The 22639-nt window shown below is 38.3% G+C and overlaps 1 protein-coding gene and 1 pseudogene across 3 annotated transcripts in view; one reads left to right on the forward strand and one right to left on the reverse strand.

The window, feature by feature from the left end:
* IL1RAP (interleukin 1 receptor accessory protein) overlaps positions 1–22639 on the reverse strand; it is a 154150-nt gene that overhangs the window by 8846 nt on the left and 122665 nt on the right. For all 3 annotated transcript variants that reach the window (XM_066347328.1, XM_066347327.1, XM_066347329.1), the window contains exons 5-10: positions 20902–21067; positions 18333–18404; positions 16274–16400; positions 15300–15448; positions 3844–3993; positions 1865–2008 (exon numbers count right to left, since the gene is read on the reverse strand). In XM_066347328.1, the coding sequence (XP_066203425.1) occupies positions 1865–2008; positions 3844–3993; positions 15300–15448; positions 16274–16400; positions 18333–18404; positions 20902–21067 (808 nt within the window). The remainder of the gene's footprint in view (positions 1–1864; positions 2009–3843; positions 3994–15299; positions 15449–16273; positions 16401–18332; positions 18405–20901; positions 21068–22639) is intronic.
* On the forward strand, positions 8159–9400 carry LOC136379830 (histone-binding protein RBBP4 pseudogene; annotated as a pseudogene).

Consider the following 22639-nt stretch of genomic DNA (forward strand, 5'->3'; position numbering starts at 1 on the left):
TTTATCCCTTAATCTTCATAGATACAGAGACAGTGGGGGGAAATTTGCAATTAAAATAGTATGTGCAGCCTGGAAGAGAATCCAGGAATAAGTAATTTTCTACTGCAGTGTTGTTGGAGGCTGACCATGTGTGAGTATGAAAAGACCCAGAGGTGAAGAGAACCCAGTAAGAACAGCAGGGTGAATGCAAAACAAGGATTAATTAAACCACGATTTCCTGTCAATATTATACTGGAGGAAGTATCCACTGCAGAACACAAGCAAGATGAACTTTTGGGTGATGACTGTACAGATAAGTGATTCAGCTAATTCAACATGAGATTAAACAATGAAGTCTATTCTATATTAGACTTAAATTGAGGCAATCCACAATTATTCATATAACATTTAAAAAGCATATGAAGTGATTAGTGATTAATGCAAACTGTATTTTAGGGAAAGATTAGTTAGTTGTGTTGAAGGTTAGAGACATCACAAACATTTCAACATTACAAAGATTAACAATGGGTTTAGTAACGTTATTATGTACAGTGTGTCCATAAAGTCATGGTGCACTTTTGACCGGTCACAGGAAAGCAACAAAAGACAATAGGAAAACTCTCCCAGTTTCATATCTATTCAGTGCAGTTCAATGTGGGCTCATGCACAGATTTTTTAGGGATCCTTAGGTAGCTATCCCGTATAGCCTCTACAGACTCGTCACTGACTGATGGCCTACCAGAATGGGGTTTCTCCACCAAACTGCCGGTTTCCTTCAACTGCTTATCCCACCGAGTAATGTTATTCCTATGTGGTGGCACTTCATTATAAACGTGCCGATATTCATGTTGCACTTTGGTCATGGATTCGAATTTAGTGAGCCACAGAAGACACTGAACTTTCCTCTGTACCATCCACATCTCGACTGGCATGGTCGTGGGCTGCTCCGCTGTATACATGGTGTTATGTCATCATCTGCGCATGCGCACATGCTGCTACATCATCCTACAGAAACTGGGAGGGTTTTCCTTTTATTTGGTGCAGATTTCACATTTCCATCATCTTTTATTGCTTTCCTGTGACTGGTCAAAAGAGCACCATGACTTTACAGATACACTGTATTTACAAAACAGACTCAAATGGACCATCACCTTATATGTTACTGTGTAACCCTAACAATACAGATATATTTTTATGTGAAAACATTCAGCAATTTAAGCTTCTTTCTTTTTAACCTATTAGAATACACTGGACTTGTAAAATTTTAAACTGTATCTCAAATGCATAAGTTGATAGAAAGGAAGAAACCCAACAGAAAGGAGAATTTGAGTAATGGTGATTTATGAGGAAACAAAAGTGAGGAAAAGAAAGTTAACAACTGCTAAAGGAAAATATCCTGATTATTATCAGTGAATAATATAAAGAAAAATTTCATGCACTCTCTTCTGCAACTCATTTTTAGTAAAATTGAGTAAGCCTCAATCTTGATAAAACTATTTTTTTTAATCAGTCTTTATAGAAAAAATTTGGGGCAAATTAATGTAGGTTATTCATTAAACCTTCTAAAAATCTAAATGTGAGTAAAAAGGATTTTTAAAGGTATGGAATTTTAGAGAGCTCTAATCCACTGTGTATCAAACTTTTCTGAAATTTGAGTCTTTAAAGCTTACAAGGAAAACTATTTTATATCATAAACTGCATTTGAATAGTCTACATCTAAATGTAAGTTTATTCCTGGAGCGTCTCTATTACATCAAGTAATGGGGCATTAACTGTGCAAAGATGCCAACACAGAGCTGTACCATGATTCTTACCCATGGTCCAAAGCTAATTATCCCTTTGCCTTGCATGGTAGTGTCACTGTGTATTCATCTGAAATACCTACTTCCCCCAGGCAGACTGTCTCGGTCAAAGATGCACAGCTTGTATCCAAATTCATTCTCCAAAACTCCACGCAGTGTCAGTAATACAAATTCTTCTTCTTCAGCATTCCTTGCATAGGATACGTAAATATCATATTCTTTCCCATCTAGAAAAAAAAAAGGAACACAGATCCAATAAAAATTAGAAAAGTTTCTCAATAGTATTGCATGTTTTTCTTGAGTCAAACTTTTGTGAATTAAACATTCTCATTTTTTAAAATATATGTATGAATGATCAGATTTCTGTGTGATTTCCTACTTGTGACAGGTCTCCAGGCAAAATATCTCATTTAAGAGGTAATTGAAAATTTTATCTGATATGTCTTCTACCCTCATCTCACTGAGTCCAGTTTCTATGGTGGACAATAAGTAAAGTTTGGTTTATTCAACTATGAATTAACTGAATCAGGAAGCAAATACCTAATCACAGGTACTGGCAATTAATACTATGCAGAAAATTTCTACTATTCTAGTATGTCACTCACTAGTATATCACAATTATAAACTAAGCAGGCTTTTTAGAAATGGTCTAATAATTTTAACCTGAAAATAACTATACTTAAAAATATAATTTAATATATAAATAAAAATATAACAGTCTGTATAAATCAATTTTTCCCCAAGTTGCCCAATTACAAAAATCACCTCTCATTGAAAACATAGGTTCTGTGTCTCTTCCACAAACCTACTGAAGAAGAATCCTTATGGGATGGATCTAAGAATCTGTAAATTTAAAGGTTCTATTTGTGTCACCAGGAAATTACACACTAGAACAGAGCTTCTTAAACTTCAATCAGTGTATGAACAGCACAGGGATACGGTTAAAACATAGATTCTAAATCAGAATAAGGGTTTGGTCCCATGTGCTTCTGATGCTCTTTATGCATGGGTCACTCCTGAGTACAAAGAATGTGGACCTGCACCATCCAAGTATAGCAGTCACAGCCCTATTGAGCACTTGAAATGTAGTTAATCTGAAGTGAGATGTGCTGTAAGTGTAAGACACAATACATACTGGATTTTGAAGATTTTTACTACCAAAAATAAGACTGAAATATCTCTGTAACAATATTAATTATAGGCTAAAGTGTTACTATTTTTGAACATATTAAGTTAAAAAGATATGCCCTGATCAGGCAATGTTGGCAGGTGTCCCCAAACTACTGCCCACGGGCCACAATGTGGCCCCCTGAGGCCATTTATCCAGCCCCCACTGCACTTCTGGAAGGGGCACCTGTTTCATTGGTGGTCAGTGAGAGGACCACTGTATTTGGCAGCCCTCCAATGGTCTGAGGGACAGTGAACTGGCCCCCTGTGTAAAAAGTTTGGAGACCCCTGGGAGTGTTTAGATTGGGGTGTGGAGGACCCAGGTACAAAACCCCGAGATCACCAACTTGAGCACAGGCTCATCTGGTTTGAACAAGTCTCACCTGCTTGAGCCCAAGGTTGCTGGCTTGAGCCCAAGGTTGCTGACTTGAGCAAGGGGTCACTCACTCTGCTGTAGCCCTCTGGGCAAAGCATATATGAGAAAGCAATCAATGAACAACTAAGGTGCTGCAACGAAGAATTGATGCTTCTCATCTCTTTCCCTTCTTGTCTGTCTGTCTCTATCTGTCCCTCTCTCTGTCTCTGTCATACACACAAAAAGAGATATGCTATTAAAATGTTCACTTTTCTTTTTACTTTTCCTAATGTGATGAGTAAAATATCAAATTATTTATATATTTGTGGCTTGAATTACCTTCCTACTTGGACAGTGCCAATCCAGACTAAATCCCATATTGAAAAAAGAAATAATGTGCATTAGAACGATTTTCAATAGTAAAGGCTGAAACAAGAAGTAGTCTGATTAAATCTTCCAATAAATCTACCGTAGATTTTATCGAGCCAACATGTTTTCTAAAGATGACAGTAGAAGAGATTTACATCAAAGTTTCCTTACCTAAAATAGTTTCGTCTGTTCCAAAATGAGCTCGGTAGAATAGGACCATCTCCAGCCAGTAAACGTGGTACACGACTATGAGGATCACCACCAGCAGGACTGTGACTCCAAAACCACACGCCAGCTCCACTGTGTATCTTGGAGCTACCACTGGAGTAAACAACAAGGAAACAATTGATTTCCACATGGTGATCAGAATGACCAATCATGCTTCAAATAGCCAAATAAGCCAACCAGCTGAGCCGTGCACCTGATTTATACGTATGAACAAGCAGAGATAGTATAGTAGGGGTAAGGCACTATGTTTTAATACTAGATGTGTAATATTTATCTTTTTTTGTTTTCAGTAATGGGCATAAAAGGCATTTTTAGCTATTAGATGATTTCAGTAGACTTTGATGATAAATAAATTAGAACAGAATCTTAGTATTGGGAAGGATTTAGAAGGTTTCTAATTGAATTTACTATCTGATACCTGATTCTCCTCAAAAATATTTTTGAAAAGTATTTCATCTTCTGTTTTTCATTCCTTTGGGATAGAATCTACCTGGATTACCCCTGGATGTTGGTAGAGTTTTAATGATTGAAGCAAAATCTTATTATATTTCCTTCCATTAGTCTTAATTTTACTTTCTAGTCCAATGCCATATGGAAGAAATTTAATTCCATTTCCTTTATATTTAGACATAAGTCTCAAAATTGTTATTTTCACTGGGCAGAAACAGAAGATATCCACCAAATGCTCAGTGTGTGTGGCTGACAGTTATCTCTTAGGTATATAGTTCTAGGATACATATTCCAAAAACTGCCTTGCAATAACCAGGTATGGGCAGATTTTCTTATATTGTAATTTGTGTATGAGCTTGCTTTTCTATGCTCTTTCAGTCCTCACTAAACTAGATATTTACTGTCTTCTAGGTAGAATCTATGTCTCTTTATGTATTCTACTCCTAGAACACCTAGGATCTGAATGAGCATTTCCAGATATAACTGTGTATACTTCTGGGATATTTTAAAAAAATCTAATACTACACTATGTACCAGCAACTTCATTTGGCTGCTTTATTAGCTTATGATAAGAAGCTTAAGAGTTTAAAGAAGAAAGAGAATATCTACTGGATCAGAAGCAGAAGTGGCTTAAATTATATATTAGTTGATCTGACAAGTCGACATCTGTTATTTGCTAGTAGTGTTTGAGGTTACAATGCTGGATAAGAAGGAGAAGGGCTTTGCCCACTTAGGGCTAATATCCCAACGTGGAAAAATAAATAAACAAATAAATAAATAAATAAATAAATAAGAGAGTTAGTTTTAGATAGTGATAAGTGCTATGAAGGAAATACATCAGGGTAATGTCACAGAGGTGCCTGAGGGGTGTGGTTGAGGAGGAGAAGTATATTAGGTAGGGTGGTGACATTATGAGATTAGGCATCTTTGAGCACTTGAACTTTAAAAGTGGTGTCTGCTGAGACAAGGTATAGTAGAATTTTGTAGACAGGTGAAATTATTAAAGCTCCCTGATTCCAAATTCCAGAGATCTTTCTATAACACTACTGTGAAGTTCAGTTACTTTTTTTTTTTTTTTTTTTGTATTTTACCGAAGCTGGAAACAGGGAGAGACAGTCAGACAGACTGCCGCATGTGCCCGACCGGGATCCACCCGGCACGCCCACCAGGGGGCGACGCTCTGCCCACCAGGGGGCGACGCTCTGCCCCTCTGGGGCATCGCTCCATCGCGACCAGAGCCACTCCAGTGCCTGGGGCAGAGGCCAAGGAGCCATCCCCAGCGCCCGGGCCATCTTTGCTCCAATGGAGCCTCGATGCAGGAGGGGAAGAGAGAGACAGAGAGGAAGGAGAGGGGGAGGGGTGGAGAAGCAGATGGGCGCCTCTCCTGTGTGCCCTGGCAGGGAATCGAACCCTGGATCCCCGCACGCCAGGCCGACGCTCCACCACTGAGCCAACCAGCCAGGGCTGGTTCAGTTACTTTTAAAAGTCCCTTTTAAAATAGGTACCTATCCTAAGGGGAAAGTGGTAAGCAGCCTGGAGCCTAGCCTTAAGTTCTTTATAGGGTAAATCACAGTTTTGAGTTCATTATCCTAAACTCAGGGTATGAACCCTGCTGCACATATAGCCTGGCATTCAGCAGTGCAGAATTATTATCAAGTACTTTTGTACTTGTTCCATGAGTAATGGTGCTTTAAAATAAGAAAACTCCATTGTAAAATGACAGACACTATGTCAGTGCTGTTGGTGAGGAATTACTAAACTCAGTGAAAATTGCTGTGTCCTTGGTGTTTCCAAGTACATGTTACATTAACAGCACAAGGGGGTAATTCTCATCATCATCTTCATTATTTCTGCAGTTATTTTGGCTTCATCCTGGTAGACATTTCACAACAGGGAGGAAAAAGAGAGGTCAGTGGATGTATTGTATTTACCTGAAATGGATTTTTAAAAATATCAATAGATATCTTCCTTAATGATCAAAAGATCAATTACCCTTATTAATTTCCCTCAGCCACATTCATTTTATCACTGCCCATTTTACTTCTCGTGGGAATTTTTAATTCTTTGTGTGTCATACAATTATAAGTGTCATATTTATAGATTGCATTTTGTGGGGCCATCTTGATGATATCAGGAAGTTCTTAATGCTATTTAATGAAATGAACTCAAGATTAATCCACAAGCCCAATTACTAAGTGGCTTACATTAAATGCAGAAAGTGTTCTAAAAAAGCAAGCTTTCATATAAAGCTTTGCTGGCTTGTAGGGACAGGGTGACCCTCAGCCCACATTTCCCATCTGCCCCAGCTGGAATGTCTGATGTTTTGGCATAAAGATTTTACTCTGATGCAATCCAAGACTGAAGAGTTTCCAATCAGGAAGGGGCAATGCATTTTGATTAACTGGACTCCTGAACTGTTTCTCTCTTTGATCTCCCTGATATGTGTCAGGATGTAGCCACATTTAGCCACTTGCTCTGCTGTTACTCCCTGGAATCAGAACTCTTTTCGCATTTCTACAGTAATAACTAGCTTTAAAGCCCAAATTTTCAGCTAACCACTCTTGGTGAAACCAATTCAGCACCTTAACTGGAGTCTTCTTTCCTAATTCAAGTTATGGGTCTACATGCATGTTTCTCCTTAAATAACTGCTCTTCTCATCACTGTCATTATTGTAGTTGGGGCCTTGCTATCCATGGAGTATCCCAACAAAAATGCCAGCTGCTTGGACTTCCAAGTATTCCTTCCCTATTCTTTGTTAAATTGCTGGGACTTCTCAATAATCTTTGGTGCTGTGGTGATGACCATATTCCTGAATTACAAAGATTTAAATGACAGTGATCCAGAAACCTATGACTGAACTGACCTGCAAACCCGACTTGTTTGCTATTACAGTATTTTAAAATTTGTACATTTTGGACCTTAGCTTCTTACCTTAGAGGAATAATTGATACTGTAATACTTCATAGTATCTAAAATAGTGTAGGAGTGTGATCTGTGAGAGCAAGGGCACAAAAAAGGTAAGCGCCACGATCACCCTGGTTAATCAACTGAAGATACTTTTGGGACAGAAGCACAGACAGGGGAAACCAAAGGTACATTAAGTCACACTGAGCTAAGGAAACAGAAAGAAGAGTTCAGGATTGTTGACATACTGGCTTGGGTATTAAAGAAAAGAAAATTGTGTAGAAATGGAGCTTTAGAAATCCACAAATGTTTGGAAATAGTATACACTTCTTTGCATTTTAGGGCGACATCATCACAAGGTTAGGCAAAGAATAGTTACCAGTGAAAGAAGAGGATGAAGGAAGAAACAACTGCTAGAGAGCTGGGAACTGAGTAATTCTAAGAGCACACGCAGGTCTGGGACCTGCTGGAGTTAAGACCACTCAGAATTAAGAAACTAAGCTCATCAAGTGTTAAGTAGGAACCCCAGTTGGGCTGACGACTTAAAATTGGCCCAATTCTGTCTTAGAGAAAAGGCTATTTTAGACCCACTGTAGCAATGATAATGCTTTAAAATAATACACAAGTTATTATGTAAGTAAGTTAACTAACTGCTGGGACAAAACTTAACATTCACAAAATTCAGACACTCAATAATGTAATCCATAATGTCCAAAATGAGTAAAAAAAAACAACAACTATGCAAAAAAGGAAAAAAAAAGACCCACAATCAGAAAATAAATTAGCCAATATAAACAGAACCAGAGTTGACAAAGATGATAAAATTAGCAGTTAGGGCTTTAAAATCAAAGGAAGCACTTATAGCCTCCCCACCCCAGAATCCCCCTGGTTTGCCTGTTTACCATGGCCAACAAGGAAGCAGCCTTTGATGACGAAGAAGTATATGTCTTCAGTGAAATGCACAAAATATGGACAAAGAATACTCCTTGTCTTTATGGTTTGGTGATGATTCATGCTTTAGAGAGGCCCAGTCTAACTGCACAAGGGCTTCCAGAGATAACCAGACCAGAAAGAAAAGATCTCAGTATTCATTGACTGGTTTTGGGGACACACATATTGGATGAACAAAACCACTTAGTGATATCCAGTGTGCATGCTCAGTTTGATGCTTCTCACTTCAACAGTAAGGAAGAAGAATTTGGAGGTTCTGGCTCTGTCAGTGGAAAATTGAAATTGAAATCAAGATCAACCATGACAGAGAAATAAGGGCACATTATATGCCCCAGAACCCTTGCATCATTGCAATAAAGACTCCATCTAGTTTTGTTCTTGTTTTTGACTGTAGAAAATATCCTTCTAAACCAGATTCTTCTAAAGAGTGTAACCCAGGCTTGCATCTCTCTGGATATCAGAAGAAAGGCTATGGGCTTTCTTGAAACCCAAATCTCAGTGGACAGTTACTTGGTGCTTCAAAAACACACTTTCTTCCTATGGAATTAACGCTGTTCCAAAGGGAGGAAAGTTGTGGCTGCAAAGACCGTCCTTACAGGGTGTACATACAGCAGTAGTAGAAGATGCTTCTGGCATCTGCTCCTTTGAGTCATTAGGTCAATTGCTGATAATCAGAAACTTTATGGGATGATAGGGGATACCTGCTCAAATAATACTTTCAAACCAAGCCATTCAGTTGATGCTCACACTATTGAGGTGAACTTCCTTCCTTTCAGTCCTTAGAGTGAGTTCATTCTTGCCACAGGGTCAGCTGATAAGACTGTTGCCTTGTGGGATCCAAGAAATCTAAAACTCTAAGTTGCATTCCTCTGAAACACCTAAGGATGAAATATTCCAGGTTCAGTGGTCACCTCACACTGAGACAATTTTGGCTTCCAGAAGTACTGATAGCAGATTGAATGTCTGGGATTTAAGTAAAATTGGAAAGGAACAATCCCCAGAAGATGAAGAAGATGGACCACTGGAGTTGTTCTTCATTCATACTGATCACACTGCCAAGATATCTGATTTCTCGTGGAATCTCAATGAACTGTGCGTGGCCTGTTCTGTGTCAGAAGGCAATACCATGCAAGTGTGGCAAATGGCAGAGAATACTTATAATGATGAAGACCCCAAATGAAATGTGGATCCAGAAGGACAGATGTCTTAGATGAGTCCACACTTCTTATGTTTTTAGATTCCCTCAACAATGCCATTAGCCCAAACCATAACTGTTTTCTAAATATTAATGGGTAGGCTTGATTCAGAAAAGCCACAGGCTTATTTTAAATTTTCTTCAGGACTTTTTTTTTTTTTTTTTTTTTTTTTTTTTTTTTTTAGTAAAAACGATCTAAAGTAGCTACTGAAAAGGGAATGTTGTATGTGGTTATTTTTTCTTCTTATGCTTTATCCCCACTTTTTTTTAGACTCAAGTAAAGGTCAGGAGTAATTAAAGAACAGACACAAGTGAGGTAGGTGGCTTAGCCCTGAAGTGTAAGTACAGCAAGACGTAATTTTTATTCAGGAATTAGGGGAGACACCAGTCCTGTAAATTCCTACTCAAACATCTTCACACCTAACTTTCCAGGAGGCACATAATCCTATGCCAGTGGTTCTCCTTCCAGTGGCTTTAGGCGACCCCTGTGTTTTGGTCATTCGACATCCGCCGGGGTCATGACCCACAGGCTGAGAACCACTGTCCTATGTGGACCAGTCTTCTCTCAGTTTCTTGCAGAAAGTCAAAACTACATGTACATATACACTATATATTTTTTCTTGTTAGTGTATTTCTTGAACTGCGTACATATGATTATTCCTTTCTGTAAAGTAGTTTTTAAAAAGACACTTGGGAATACCAAGTTATAAAGGTGTATGTGTTTAACCTGACAGGTAGACTGTCAAGTTGAGAAGAGTGAATGTATAAGAGTGCTTTTTTTTTTTTTTCCTTCAGGAGTTAGTCCTTGACCACTAGTTTGATACCATCTCTACTTTGGGTGACCTGCTTTACCAGTAGGCATGTTATTCTCTGTGACTAACTGTATAAGTGCTGATAATGAAATAAATTGCTTTTCTGCATAAAAAATAAAGAATGAGTATTTTAAATGTTTGTTGATTTTTTAAAAAAAGAGCACTACAAGAGCAAATAGGAAATATCATTATAGGTATTTTGATAAAGAAATGAAAATTTAAAAACCGAAAAACAGAATTTTCAATTTAAAGACACTGCAGATTAGACATAAAAAATGAAAGGATCAGTGAACACTGAAAACTATCCTAAATGAAACACAGAGGGGAAAAAGGATGAAATAAAATTAATGAGAACCTCAGCGACCTGTGGAACAACATCAAGCATGAGTACTCTATCTTAGTTTCAATTGTAGCACTAGAAGAAAGGAATGAATGAGTGAATGAATAAATTAAAGGATGAGCAAAACCTTTGAAGAAAGAATGGCTAGTTTTTTTGTTTTTTGTTTTTTATCAAGTGAGAGGCAGGAAGGTGGAAAGACAGACTCCTGTATGCACCCTCACTGGGATCCACATGGCAACCTCCATCTGGGGCTGATGTTCTGCCCATCTGGGGCCACTGCTCCATTGCTTAGCAACCAAGCTATTTTAGCACCTGAGGTGAGTCCATGGAGCCATCCTCAGTGCCTGGAGGCACCTTGCTCATTCAATCCATGGCTGTGTGTGTGTGGGGGGGGAGAGAGAGAGAGAGAGAGGCAGGCAGAGAGAGAGAGGCAGAGAGAGAGAGAGAGAGATGGAGAAGCAGGTAGTCACTTTTTCTGTGTGCCTGACTGAGAATCAAACTTGGGTCTTCCACAAGCCAGGCTGATGCTCTATTGCTGAGCCAGCCAACCTGGGCCAATTTTTTTCCTAGTTAAAGTAAATAAATAAATAAATAAATGTACCAAACCAAGTAGTTTAAAGAACCCTAAATAAGGTACATACAAATAAAAACACTTCAAAGTATATCATAATGTAATTTGGAAAATCAACTGTCACTTCACTTCCTGCTGCCATTCATACTAAACCATCTAGAGTGCCTTTCTGTGAGAGCTACTCAGCTAGCTTCGGTGCATAGACTTCTACATCACTCCTAGAGTCAACACTTTTAAGTAATTGCACTGATCTTATCTACCTGACAATAAGTTAAAATTTATGTCAGTCTCCACAATTGCCTCCTAAAACACATGCCTCTAAAGACAAAATATTCCATAGTAAGGGAATCTGGAGTCAAATATATAAATATTTGAAAAAATCCTGCCTACTGTATTCTAACCCCCTGCAGATATTCATACCAAATGGTGATAAGCTAAAGATGCTAAAGTGCACTGAACTAAAGTAATTTGATTGATTTTTGTTTAACTTAAACTTAAGTAATACTTACTTGACTATACAAACCTTTGTCAAATAATACCTATGAAAATCTTGTGGAAAAAATACTAAGAAGAACTAACATTTATTACACATTAAATGTATATGTTTAAATGCCAGTAACTGTGCCAAGTACTTTAAAACAAACTTATGAGGTAGTACTATTTTAGCAATTTCAAATAGAAAATGAAGCTGAGAGATGTGAAGTGCCTCTTTCAAGGTCACAAAATTAAGATGCATAACAGCCAAGATTTGAACATAGGCCACCTGAGTCTGGAGCCTTACTAGTGTTCTTATGGACTTTAGAAAACACTGTCCTGTAACAGGTAGTTGAGTATTTTCTCTTTACATTTCTTTCTTTCTTTCTTTCTTTCTTTCTTTCTTTCTTTCTTTCTTTCTTTCTTTCTTTCTTTCTTTCTTTCTTTCTTTCTTTCTTTCTCTTTCTTTCTTTCTTTCTTTCTTTCTTTCTTTCTTTCTTTCTTTCTTTCTTTCTTTCTTTCTTTCTTTTTTTTGTGAGAAAGAAAGACAGACAGACATGAAGGGAGAGAGATAAGCATCAACTCATAGTTGCGGCACCTTAATTGTTCATTGATTGCTTTCTCATATGTGCCTTAAGTGGGGGACTCCAGCTAAACCAGTGACCCCCTTGCTCAAGTTAGAGACCTTGGGCTCAAGCCAGTGACCTTGGGTTTCAAGCCAGAAATTTTTGGGCTCAAGCCAGCAACCATGGGATCATATCTATGATCCTGTGCTCAAGCCAGATGACTCCCCACACTCAAGCTGGTAACCTTGAGGTTTCAAATCTGGGTCCTCAGTGTTCCAGGCCAATGCTCTATCCACTGCACCACTGCCTGGTTGGGATCTTTACATGGATTTCTGAGGAACAGAGGCAATTAACTCTCTAAAACCAATCTTGAAACTTTCTTTTAATATATTTTTAAAATTATTGACTTAAATTTTTTTTAAAGATTTTAATTGATTTGAAAAAGAGAGAGAGAGAGAAGGGGGTGTGGAAGAGTAGGAAGCATCAACTCATAGTATGTGCCTTGACCAGGCAGCCCAGGGTTTCAAACCAGTGACTTCAGAATTCCAGGTCAATGTTTTATCCACTGCACCACCACAGGTCATGCTTATTGACCTTTTAGAGTGAGGACAGGAAACAGAAACATTGACTTGTTGTTCCACTTATTTATGCAGTCATTGGTTGAGTTTTGTATGTCCTCTGACCAGGGATTGAACCTGCAGCCTTAGTATACTGGGATGATGCTCTAACCCAGTGTTTTTCAACACTGATGTTGCATCAGGGTGGTTATCACTTTCATGGACTAGCATGAAATTAAGAGACAGGCATGGGTTCATGGATCAGTGGTTAAAAAACACTGCTCTAACCAACTGAGCTAGTGGCCAGAACCCAATCTTAAGACTTCTTCAGAAGTATATACACTTTCAGCCTTTGCTCTTTACTTTCTAAATTGTAATTAAAATGTTAAAGTCTTCATTGGCTTTTTAAAAGGTTAAAATCCCATTGAAAAAGGTAACAATTATGAATTAACTTATTTTTAAACTTTTAATATAAATATTATAGGCACCTTTTACACCAGGATCTGAAATAATTATGAATGACTTGGCAGTGTGTGTGATAAATCATCATTATCTATCTCCAGATTATTGAAACACATTCTTAAAGGAATGAATTGGTTGGTATTCTCAGAGAACCCAAAATAATTTTAGGTGTGGTCTGATTCAGGAACAACAGCTAACACAAGAAAGCTTCAGAATTTTCATTTATTGTAGAAAAATATAGCAATATCAATAGAAATAATTTTATATCACTTTAAGTCATAGTTTAAATAATTTTTGTTTTCACAATTGTGGCTAATTGTATATTATAACCCTGCTTTAATATGATACATAGTGTTTATAGTAATGATTTTAAAATTATATTTTTGACAAATATTTTACATATGACTTTACTTGCATTCTATTAGATGGTTGCTATTTATAATGTTTCAGTATTATAAATAATGCTAAGGATATTGATGAGTACATAATTCTCTTTCTGTTATTTTTAGGAAAAATTCCAAAATATTAAGTCATATGATATGATTTTTTTTTTTCTAAAGTGAGAAGCAGGGAGGCGGAGAGACAGACTCCTGCATGCACCTGACTAGAATCCACCTGGCATGCCCACCAGGGGGGCAATGCTCTGCTCCTCTGGGGCATTGCTTCGCTGCAATCAGAGCCATTCTAGCACCTGAGGCAGAGGTCATGGAGCCATCCTCAGCACCGGGCCAACTTTGCTCCAATGGAGCCTTAGCTGTGGGAGGGGAAGAGAGAGACAGAAAGGAGTGGGAGAAGGGTGGAGAAGCAGATGGGCACTTTTCCTGTGTGCCCTGGCCAGAAATTGAGCCCAGGACTTCCACACGCCAGGCTGATGCTCTACCACTTAGCAAACCTGTCAGGGATGGTATGATCATTTTTATGACTTGAACTCTGTCAGCAGTAATGATTTCAAAAAGATTCTTTATGTGACTCTGTTTTATCTTTGGTATTTTTTTCTTTTTTCTGTATTTTTCTTTTTTCTTTTTTTTTTTGTATTTTTCCAAAGCTGGAAAAGGGGAGAGACAGTCAGACAGACTCCCACATGCGCCCGACCGGGATCCAACCGGCACGCCCACCAGGGGCGACGCTCTGCCCACCAGGGGGCGATGCTCTGCCCCTCTGGGGCGTCGCTCTGTTGCAACCAGAGCCACTCTAGTGCCTGGGGCAGAGGCCAAGGAGCCATCCCCAGCGCCCGGGCCATCTTTGCTCCAATGGAGCCTCACTGCGGGAGGGGAAGAGAGAGACAGAGAGGAAGGAGAGGGGGAGGGGTGGAGAAGCAGATGGGCGCCTCTCCTGTGTGCCCAGGCCGGGAATCGAACCCAGGACCCCTGCACACCAGGCCGACGCTCTACCACTGAGCCAACCGGCCAGGGCCTTTTTTTTTCTATATATAGTGAAAGGTGGGAAAGCAGGGACAGACTCCCACATGTCCCCCAACTGGGATTCACCCAGCATGCCCACCAGGGGGCAATTCTCTGCCCATTTGGGGCCCTTGCTCCATTGCAACCAGAGCCATTTTTTTAACGCCTGAGGCAGAGGCCACGGAGTTATCCTCAGCACCCAGGGTCAACTTGCTCCATAGAGCTATGGCTGCAGGAGGGGAGGAGAAGAGAGAGAGTGAGAGAGAGAGAGAGAGAGAGAGAGATAGGGAGAGGGAGAAGTGGGAGAAGGAAGAGTGGCAAAGCAGATGGGTGCTTCTATGTGCCCTTGGTGGGAATCAAACCTGGGACATTCACATGTGGGGCCGATGCTCTACCACTGAGCCAACTGGCCAGGGCCATTTTTCTTTTGTAGTTTTATATATACTCTTTGTTTTTCATTTTTATGACTATATAGTTATGTAATGATGCCTCATTATCATAACCATGAAGTTTTTAGCCAAATTTAGGTACTAATTATTAAAACTATTATGAGTATATTTGCATAGGCAAAAACTTTTCCTCAAGATTTTTCTTTCAACTTAGATTCATTACTATGTGGTAGATGTTGTGCTCAAGGATGGAACACATGTTCTCAATTTCTCCTTTTTTCCTTAGTCACCACAGTGTTTCATCCACTGAGGGCATGCATCCATTACCTTTCTGTTTCACCTTGGCTGGCTGGTCAACCTCTCCTTTGGCATTTTTAGCATGACAGACATAATTCCGTTTGAGATCTTCAGCAGTAACTTTCTTAATGATCAGAATCTGAATTTTTGTTTCATGTTCCAATATAGTGGGATGTGTACTACAAATAGGAGAAAGGAAATTAGAGCATTAGTGAGATTCAAGGGCCAATATGAAAAAAAAGATCATTGTCAATTATAAATGTGACACAAATATTATGTGAATTAAGAAAGACAAAGAGGAAGATAGAAAAAAATACATGCCTACTGCAAGACAAGAAACTAACACAATTCTCTGTGGCACAAATACATATAGGCCCAGATTCCAGACATGATAAAGAGAAGAACAGAACCATACTGATAGGATTTTATCTCTCTATCAACACATATAGTGGCCTTTTCATTCATGTAGAGTAAGCATTCCATCTACTTTTTTTTTTTTTTTTTTTAAGTGAGAGGAGGGGAGATAGTGAGACAGACTCTCCTGGCTACCTCCATCTGGGGTGGATGCTCAAATCTGCTGAGCTATCCTCAGTGCCCGGAGCCAATGCTAGAACCAATCGAGCCAATGGCTGCAGGAGGGGAAGAGGTAGAGAAGGGGGAGAGGGAGAGGAGCAGATGGTTGCTTTTTTTGTGTGTTCTGACCAGGAATCGAACCCAGAATGTCCCTATGCCAGGCAGACACTCCATCCACGTGCCAGCCGGCCAGGATCTCCATCTACTTCTCAAGTAGGTATCATCAGTGTGTGATCATCAGATGCATTTGGGCCTCAGACTGCAAGTCTAGTAATCCTGCTTTGTGATACAGCCACGAACGACTTGAAAATCTTGATTTTTGTTAATGATAGGCAAGAATTAAAATTTTTATTCTCATTACTTAGTACACATCAGAGTGCATTAGATTGAGGGACAGGGTTAGTCACCCCCCTTGCCTGCATCAATGATACCTTTCATTAATCTTCAAGTCAATACTGGTGTCTTCTGGCTTTTTTCCATCAATAGTCCACCAAATCTCATTGTGAGAGCCCTTAAGGAAAGTAAAAAAGACTTCACAAGGAATGAGTAGCTCCTCTCCTGAAAAAAAAAAAAAATAAATCAAGTTAACCCTTTAGTTTGTAGCTTTTGCATGGCTATATGTACCTAAAATCCTACTTTTCACTAATTTTCTAGTGGGCTACCATAAGGTAATGTAGCATACTGCAAACCAAAGAAACCAAGAAAAGGACAGCATCTTTATATAAAATTACTAGTATGGTCATCTTGTGATACAATCTATGTATGTTTTAAAACGAGAACATTGGTTCAAAAAGGCTCTAATAACATCTTTTTTTTAGCCCTAAATCTCCAAGGACTACTCTTCTTTTGTTATATCTCTCAGAAGCAAAGGATGACTAAGAAAAGGTTCTCCAGCTCTTTGGTTCTTGGCCCAGAGAAAATGGGACAGTACCATTCTTGAGAGGATTGGTGGGACAGACCACATCTGGAAATGCTCCAGTTATCCAGGTGTGGTCAGAACATTTAAAGACTGTACAAATAGAAATTCTACATTATCTTCAGAGATGGAATATGAGGTTGGGAGATGTCTAGGCAGAAAATGATAGTAATAATAACAAAAGCATGCTCACTAAAAATTTTGTATAATTTATTGTGCTAAATATTTATACCTATTCATATTCTGAATTAATTTTAACAAAATACCATGAGGCATTTTTTAGATTCATGTTTTGCAGATGTGAAAACTAAAGCTTAAAGATGCAAAATGCCATTTCTCAATCAAATTGTTAATAAATGGCAGACCAAGACTTGACCTAGAATGACCTTCCATTCAGGCTTGCCCAGGATGGTTCTGTTTTATCCTTGCTTTTCTAGTTATTAATATCAACTGCTTTCACTCTCAAAAAGTTTCCAGGTTGAGATGACAAATTATATTGTCATCTTATTTTGAACTCAGGTTTGTCTCCCTTAGTGATCATGCTCTGTCTTCTCTTCCATGCATGGTTCTTAGGCTTTCCTCTCCAGTTTTCTCTATCAACGTATTGCAGGAAAAAGTGAGCATGGATTCAGGCAAGCTTTTGTAACCACAATGTGCTAAGTAGATGAAACATATCTAGATGATTAATAAGCATTTACCGTGATAGCAGATGAGTGTTCTTATTGCTATATAAAGCCACTAATAAGAAATTTGGCCCATTTGGGGTTGGCAGACCCTTTAGGGTATTCTTTATGTTTTTATAAGGCAGACCACTACTTGAAACTTTATCTTAATTTGGAAGGGCATTATTGCTCTCTAGCTATGTTGATCACTGCCTATACTACCTTCAGTACATTTTAAACAAATGTTTTCTTATAGCTCTCATTGGGATTGCTGTGAATTTTTTATAAAAGATATAATACAGAAAATGTTAAAATTTTCTATGGTTTTCAGCCAAACTGTGGGAGGCTATGAGTCAGAAGAATAATAAATTATACCTTATTTGGTCAGTTACAAGTGATTTTTTTCTTGAATGAAAACCAAAAGAGACCCAGACAGTCATAGCAAACATTTCATAGTATTCTACATCAGGGTGTATTAGTTCTATCAGTTGTTAACTATTGTATTCACAGTCCTGACTCCACCTCCAACCCTGACACTTTGTAGTAGAACAGAAGCTTGAAGGATGCCTTGTGCTCATGTTGCAACCTTGACAAACAAAAGCTCTGTGCAAGCTACAGTTTGCATCGAAGAGAAATCACTAATCAGAAGACACCCTCTCACAGAGGAAGTAGGAAGCTGCAGCTGCTGAGAGAGAAGCAGAGAATCCCTGAGTTCTCCAGGAGATCCATGAGGTAGCTAATACCCAGAGCTGCTTTGGTTTCTGACACCATCAGTTTCAATTCATGTTTTTTGTTTGTTTGCTTATTTGTTTTTTACAATAGCTCTCTATTCTCCTGTGTTAACTCTTGTGGCATTTTATTCCTTATAATTAAGAGAATCAAACAGAAACTCACAGGCACAGCTATAAATACCTGGTTCTTTCTCATAGACCACAAGATCATTGGGTGAATGGATCCGGGGGGGTGATGCATCTTTTGGAGAGCCTAGAAGAGAGTAAAGAACAAAGGGAGATGATGTTAAGTCATGTACTCTTTTTCCTTTGTAAGTCATTTCGAATTTCTCCTCTGTGAAGCCTTTCTCAACTTCCTGGCATAGTTTGTCACCTCTTCTTGAGAAGGCCCACAATCCAATATATAGGCAATTATATTTTATTCATATAAAACAAGCCAAGAAACAAACATAATATATCTACTATCTTGTATATATTAAAATAGAATGTTTAACCATTGTTTTTGCTTTCCAAAGCTTACATGAAATAGATTTCTCATACTACATCATAATTAATTGCTCATATGTCTTGCTCAATTGTTTCTTTTCTACATATTCTCCTCATCATACTCAGAGTGTATAGTATAAGTTGAATAAATATTAAATGAAGAGATAAGTCAATGGAAAATTCAAAATCACAATTATGAGTTCAGCATATTACGTATACCTGATGTCTAGTTATCAGCTGAAGGTTCATTCATAGGATTGATGTTCTGTATAACATTCTGTGTTTCTAAATTGACTAAAAAATATCCTGAAAGAGCTTTATATTACATTATGTTTAATAGTAGAGGCTTCGTCCCTGACTGGGTTGGTCAGTGCATAGAGCATAGCCCTGGTGTGCCAAGGTAGCAGGTTTGATTCCCAGTCAGGCCACATACAAGAAGCAATCAATGAGTGCACAACTAAATAAAAAAAGTAAGTGGAACAGCGAGTTGATGACTCTCTCTCTCTCTCTCCCTTCTTCTATCTCTCTCCCTCTCAAATCAATGGAAATATTTTTAAAAATAAAATAAATAAAGAAGAATAGAGGCTTCAAAGATTTAATGCCTAGGGTGTTCTAACCTGAACTTGGCCATATACTAACCATACAGCTCTGATTTTTTACTAAATCTTTGAAAAGCAAATTTTTCTCAACTCTAAAATGAGTAATTAAACTGAGTTAACAGGTTCATTATAATGATTAAATCAAGTAATGCATATTAAAGCATCCATTGCATTTAAGTGCATATATATATTAGGAAAAACTGCTAAAATGAATATAAGGTTAGATTATTCATTTGACTTTTTAAGTCCATTCATGTTACTTTCTAAATTTAGTCGCTCTTCCTTCTGAATTAGTCCCTAACTCAACTCTATTCAGAAAGTAAGCAGAGTAAGAGGAAAAGTGATTACAAAAATGTTTAATTTAAATTTTATTTGCACTATGTTAAAGCTCTTTTAAAGAAATACATATGCTGAATCTGGTGTCATACTGGTAGAAAAAGCCTTAAAACAAGTCAGAAACCTGGGATTTAGAATTATTTTCTTCTACTAATTCATGAAATGTCTCTAACTAAATAGGTTACTTTCCATCTATTAAAAGACTGGATTTGATTTCTTTTTGAAAAAAATTGTGCAGATACCTTATGCCAATGATTTAAAGATTTTTTTTTTAAATGATAATAAATTGCCTTGCCTGACCAGGCAGTGGCACAGTGGATAGAGCGTTGGACTGGGATGCAGAGGACCCGGGTTCGAGACCCTGAGGTCACCAGCTTGAGTGCGGGCTCATCTGGTTTGAGCAAAAGCTCACCAGCTTGGACCCAAGGTCGCTGGCTCGAGCAAGGGGTTGCTCCGTCTGCTGAAGGCCCGCAGTCAAGGCACATATGAGAAAGCAATCAATGAACAACTAAGGTCTCGCAATGAAAAACAGAAGATTGATGCTTCTCATCTCTCTGTGTTCCTGTCTATCTGTCCCTATCTATCCCTCTCTCTGACTCTCTCTCTGTCCCTGTAAAAAAAAAAAAAAAAAAAATTAAAAATAAATAAATAAATAAAAATTGCCTTTAATAAAAAAAAAAAAAAAAAAAAAAAGATGAGGTTTGACATAGGTGTCTACTGACTCTGTTTAGACATCATCCTTCTCATTTCCCGTTTCTCATCCCCTCTTCTCTCAGTGCAAACCAGTGGCCAAACACTGCCAGAAAATACCTTCATCATTAACTACAACAGCAGTCATAGAAATACATAGTTTACTTAATCCGATTAAAGCACTTTTTTGGACAATAATATTAACTACTATTTATTGAGTCTTTACTGCTTGTCTGGAACTACATTAGTATAATAGGTATATTATCTCTAATATTCTTAGCTACCCTGAATGTTAGGTAGTCTAAGTTTCAGAGTTCAGATAAGAACACTGAGACTTTGATCAAAATCATACTGCTAGTAAACGGCAATAGTAGAATTTGAACACAGATCTGTCTGGCACTCCTTTTACTGCTGAGACTGCCTTTACTTCACTCATTCACCTATGCATCCAATAGGCCAATAGTTACTGAATGGTCACTATACGGAGGGAAGTGCTGGAAGCGCTAGGAATAATGCAAGAAACAAACAAAAACCGTAAGTTTTTTCTTACAGGTTTTATACACTTGTTTGTACTAGATTAACAGATGAAACAAGTGTATTGCATTTTTGTCATGCACACTTATGACAAATCATGCTTACCTACCACCTTTACAGTCAGAGTCCTGGTGAGATGGAATACACGCCCATTTTCTGGATATGTAACAACACACGTGTAATTTCCATTATTTGATATCAGGGCTAAGTAAAAAGTCAGGTTCATGCCTTGAGTTACCACATTATGAAAGCCTTCTATTTTTTGACAGTCCTAGAAGAGTGAAAGGAAAGATGTTTACTAATTAGAAACATACATAGAAAATATACAAGCACATGCACACATCTAATTTTGCATAGAACATACAAACATCTATGCTTGGATACACCTTCTACGGAACTATTTCACTCAAGCGTTCAATGATATTTCTGCAAAGAGCAAATACATGAACTTTTATTACCTTTTATGCAACTGAACTGAGATATAAATTCAAAAGCACCAGCTTCCTGTCTTAGAATCCAGTGTTCAAACTTTGGGAATCTCATGTTAACAGTGAAGAAAGGTTAAAGTATTGAAAAACAACTAAAGCAACTTAAACAATTGTGTGCTCTGTTATTTTATTTATTTACTTACTTACTTATTTTTGTTACAGAGACAGAGAGAGAGAGACAGAGAGAGGGACAGATAGGGACAGAGAGACAGGAAGGGAGAGAGATGAGAAGCATCAATTCTTCATTGGGTCTCCTTAGTCATTCATTGATTGCTTTCTCATATGTGCCTTAACTGGGGGCCTAGAGCAGAGCAAGTGATCCCTTTCTCAAGCCGGGCTCAAGCCAGTGACCTTGGGCTTCAAAACAGTGACCTTTGGGCTTGAGCCAGCGACCATGGGGTCGCTGATGAGCCCATGCTCAAACTGATGAGTCCATGCTCAAGCCAGTTGAGCCTGTGCTCAAGCCAGATGAACCCATGCTCAAGCCAGTGACCTTGGGGTTTCGAACCTGGGTCCTCTGAATCCCAGTCCAACACTTTATCAACTGTGCCACCACCTGGTCAGGCCGTGCTCTGTTATTTATATAAAATTTTGTTTTTCATTTTTCTACATTTCTTCACTGTTTATATTAATTCATATATCTAGTCACCCTGCTTGACAAACTAGGCCCCAATTCAGATCTCTGATCTGGCATTCTTTCTCACTCTGTTGAATCATTGTATCAGTCATTTCCAAACTTTTTGGTATTTTTCTTCTACTTATTCTATGTATTGAAATTTGGTATCACAGACTTCAGAATCTAAAAATAAAATATATTTTTATGAGTCTTACTAAAACTTGAGTTTATTTCTGCCCCAACTTACATATTAATATTTAAAAATTTTGTGATTGAAATCCTTCATTCAATCTAATTAAAATTCTGTTTGAAACTCTTAGCACCACTAACTGCTCATATTGTTATATTTTTTGTTTTGGAAAATAATTGATACAATCATCTATGACCAACATACATTGAATATTTACTTTTAGAAAAATTTTGTGATTTTCTATGACAAAAAGGATTAGGTAACTAAATTCCTTTCATCAAAACCCTGTGAACCCTGGCCACCTGACTCAGTGGTAGAGCGTTGGCCTGGTGTGTGGAAGTCCTGGGTTTGATTCCCAGCCAGGGCACACAGGGGAAGCATCCATCTACTTCTCCACCCTTCCCCTTTTCCTTTCTCTCTTTATCTCTCTTCGTCTCCCACAGGCAAGGCTCTATTGGAGCAAAGTTGGCCCAGGTGCTGAGGATGGCTTGTGGCCTCCACCCCAGTAGCTGGAATGGCTCTGGTTGCAATGGAGCAATGCCCTAGATG

This window comes from Saccopteryx leptura, chromosome 8, assembly GCF_036850995.1.
Source record: "Saccopteryx leptura isolate mSacLep1 chromosome 8, mSacLep1_pri_phased_curated, whole genome shotgun sequence".
Taxonomy (NCBI): domain Eukaryota; kingdom Metazoa; phylum Chordata; class Mammalia; order Chiroptera; family Emballonuridae; genus Saccopteryx; species Saccopteryx leptura.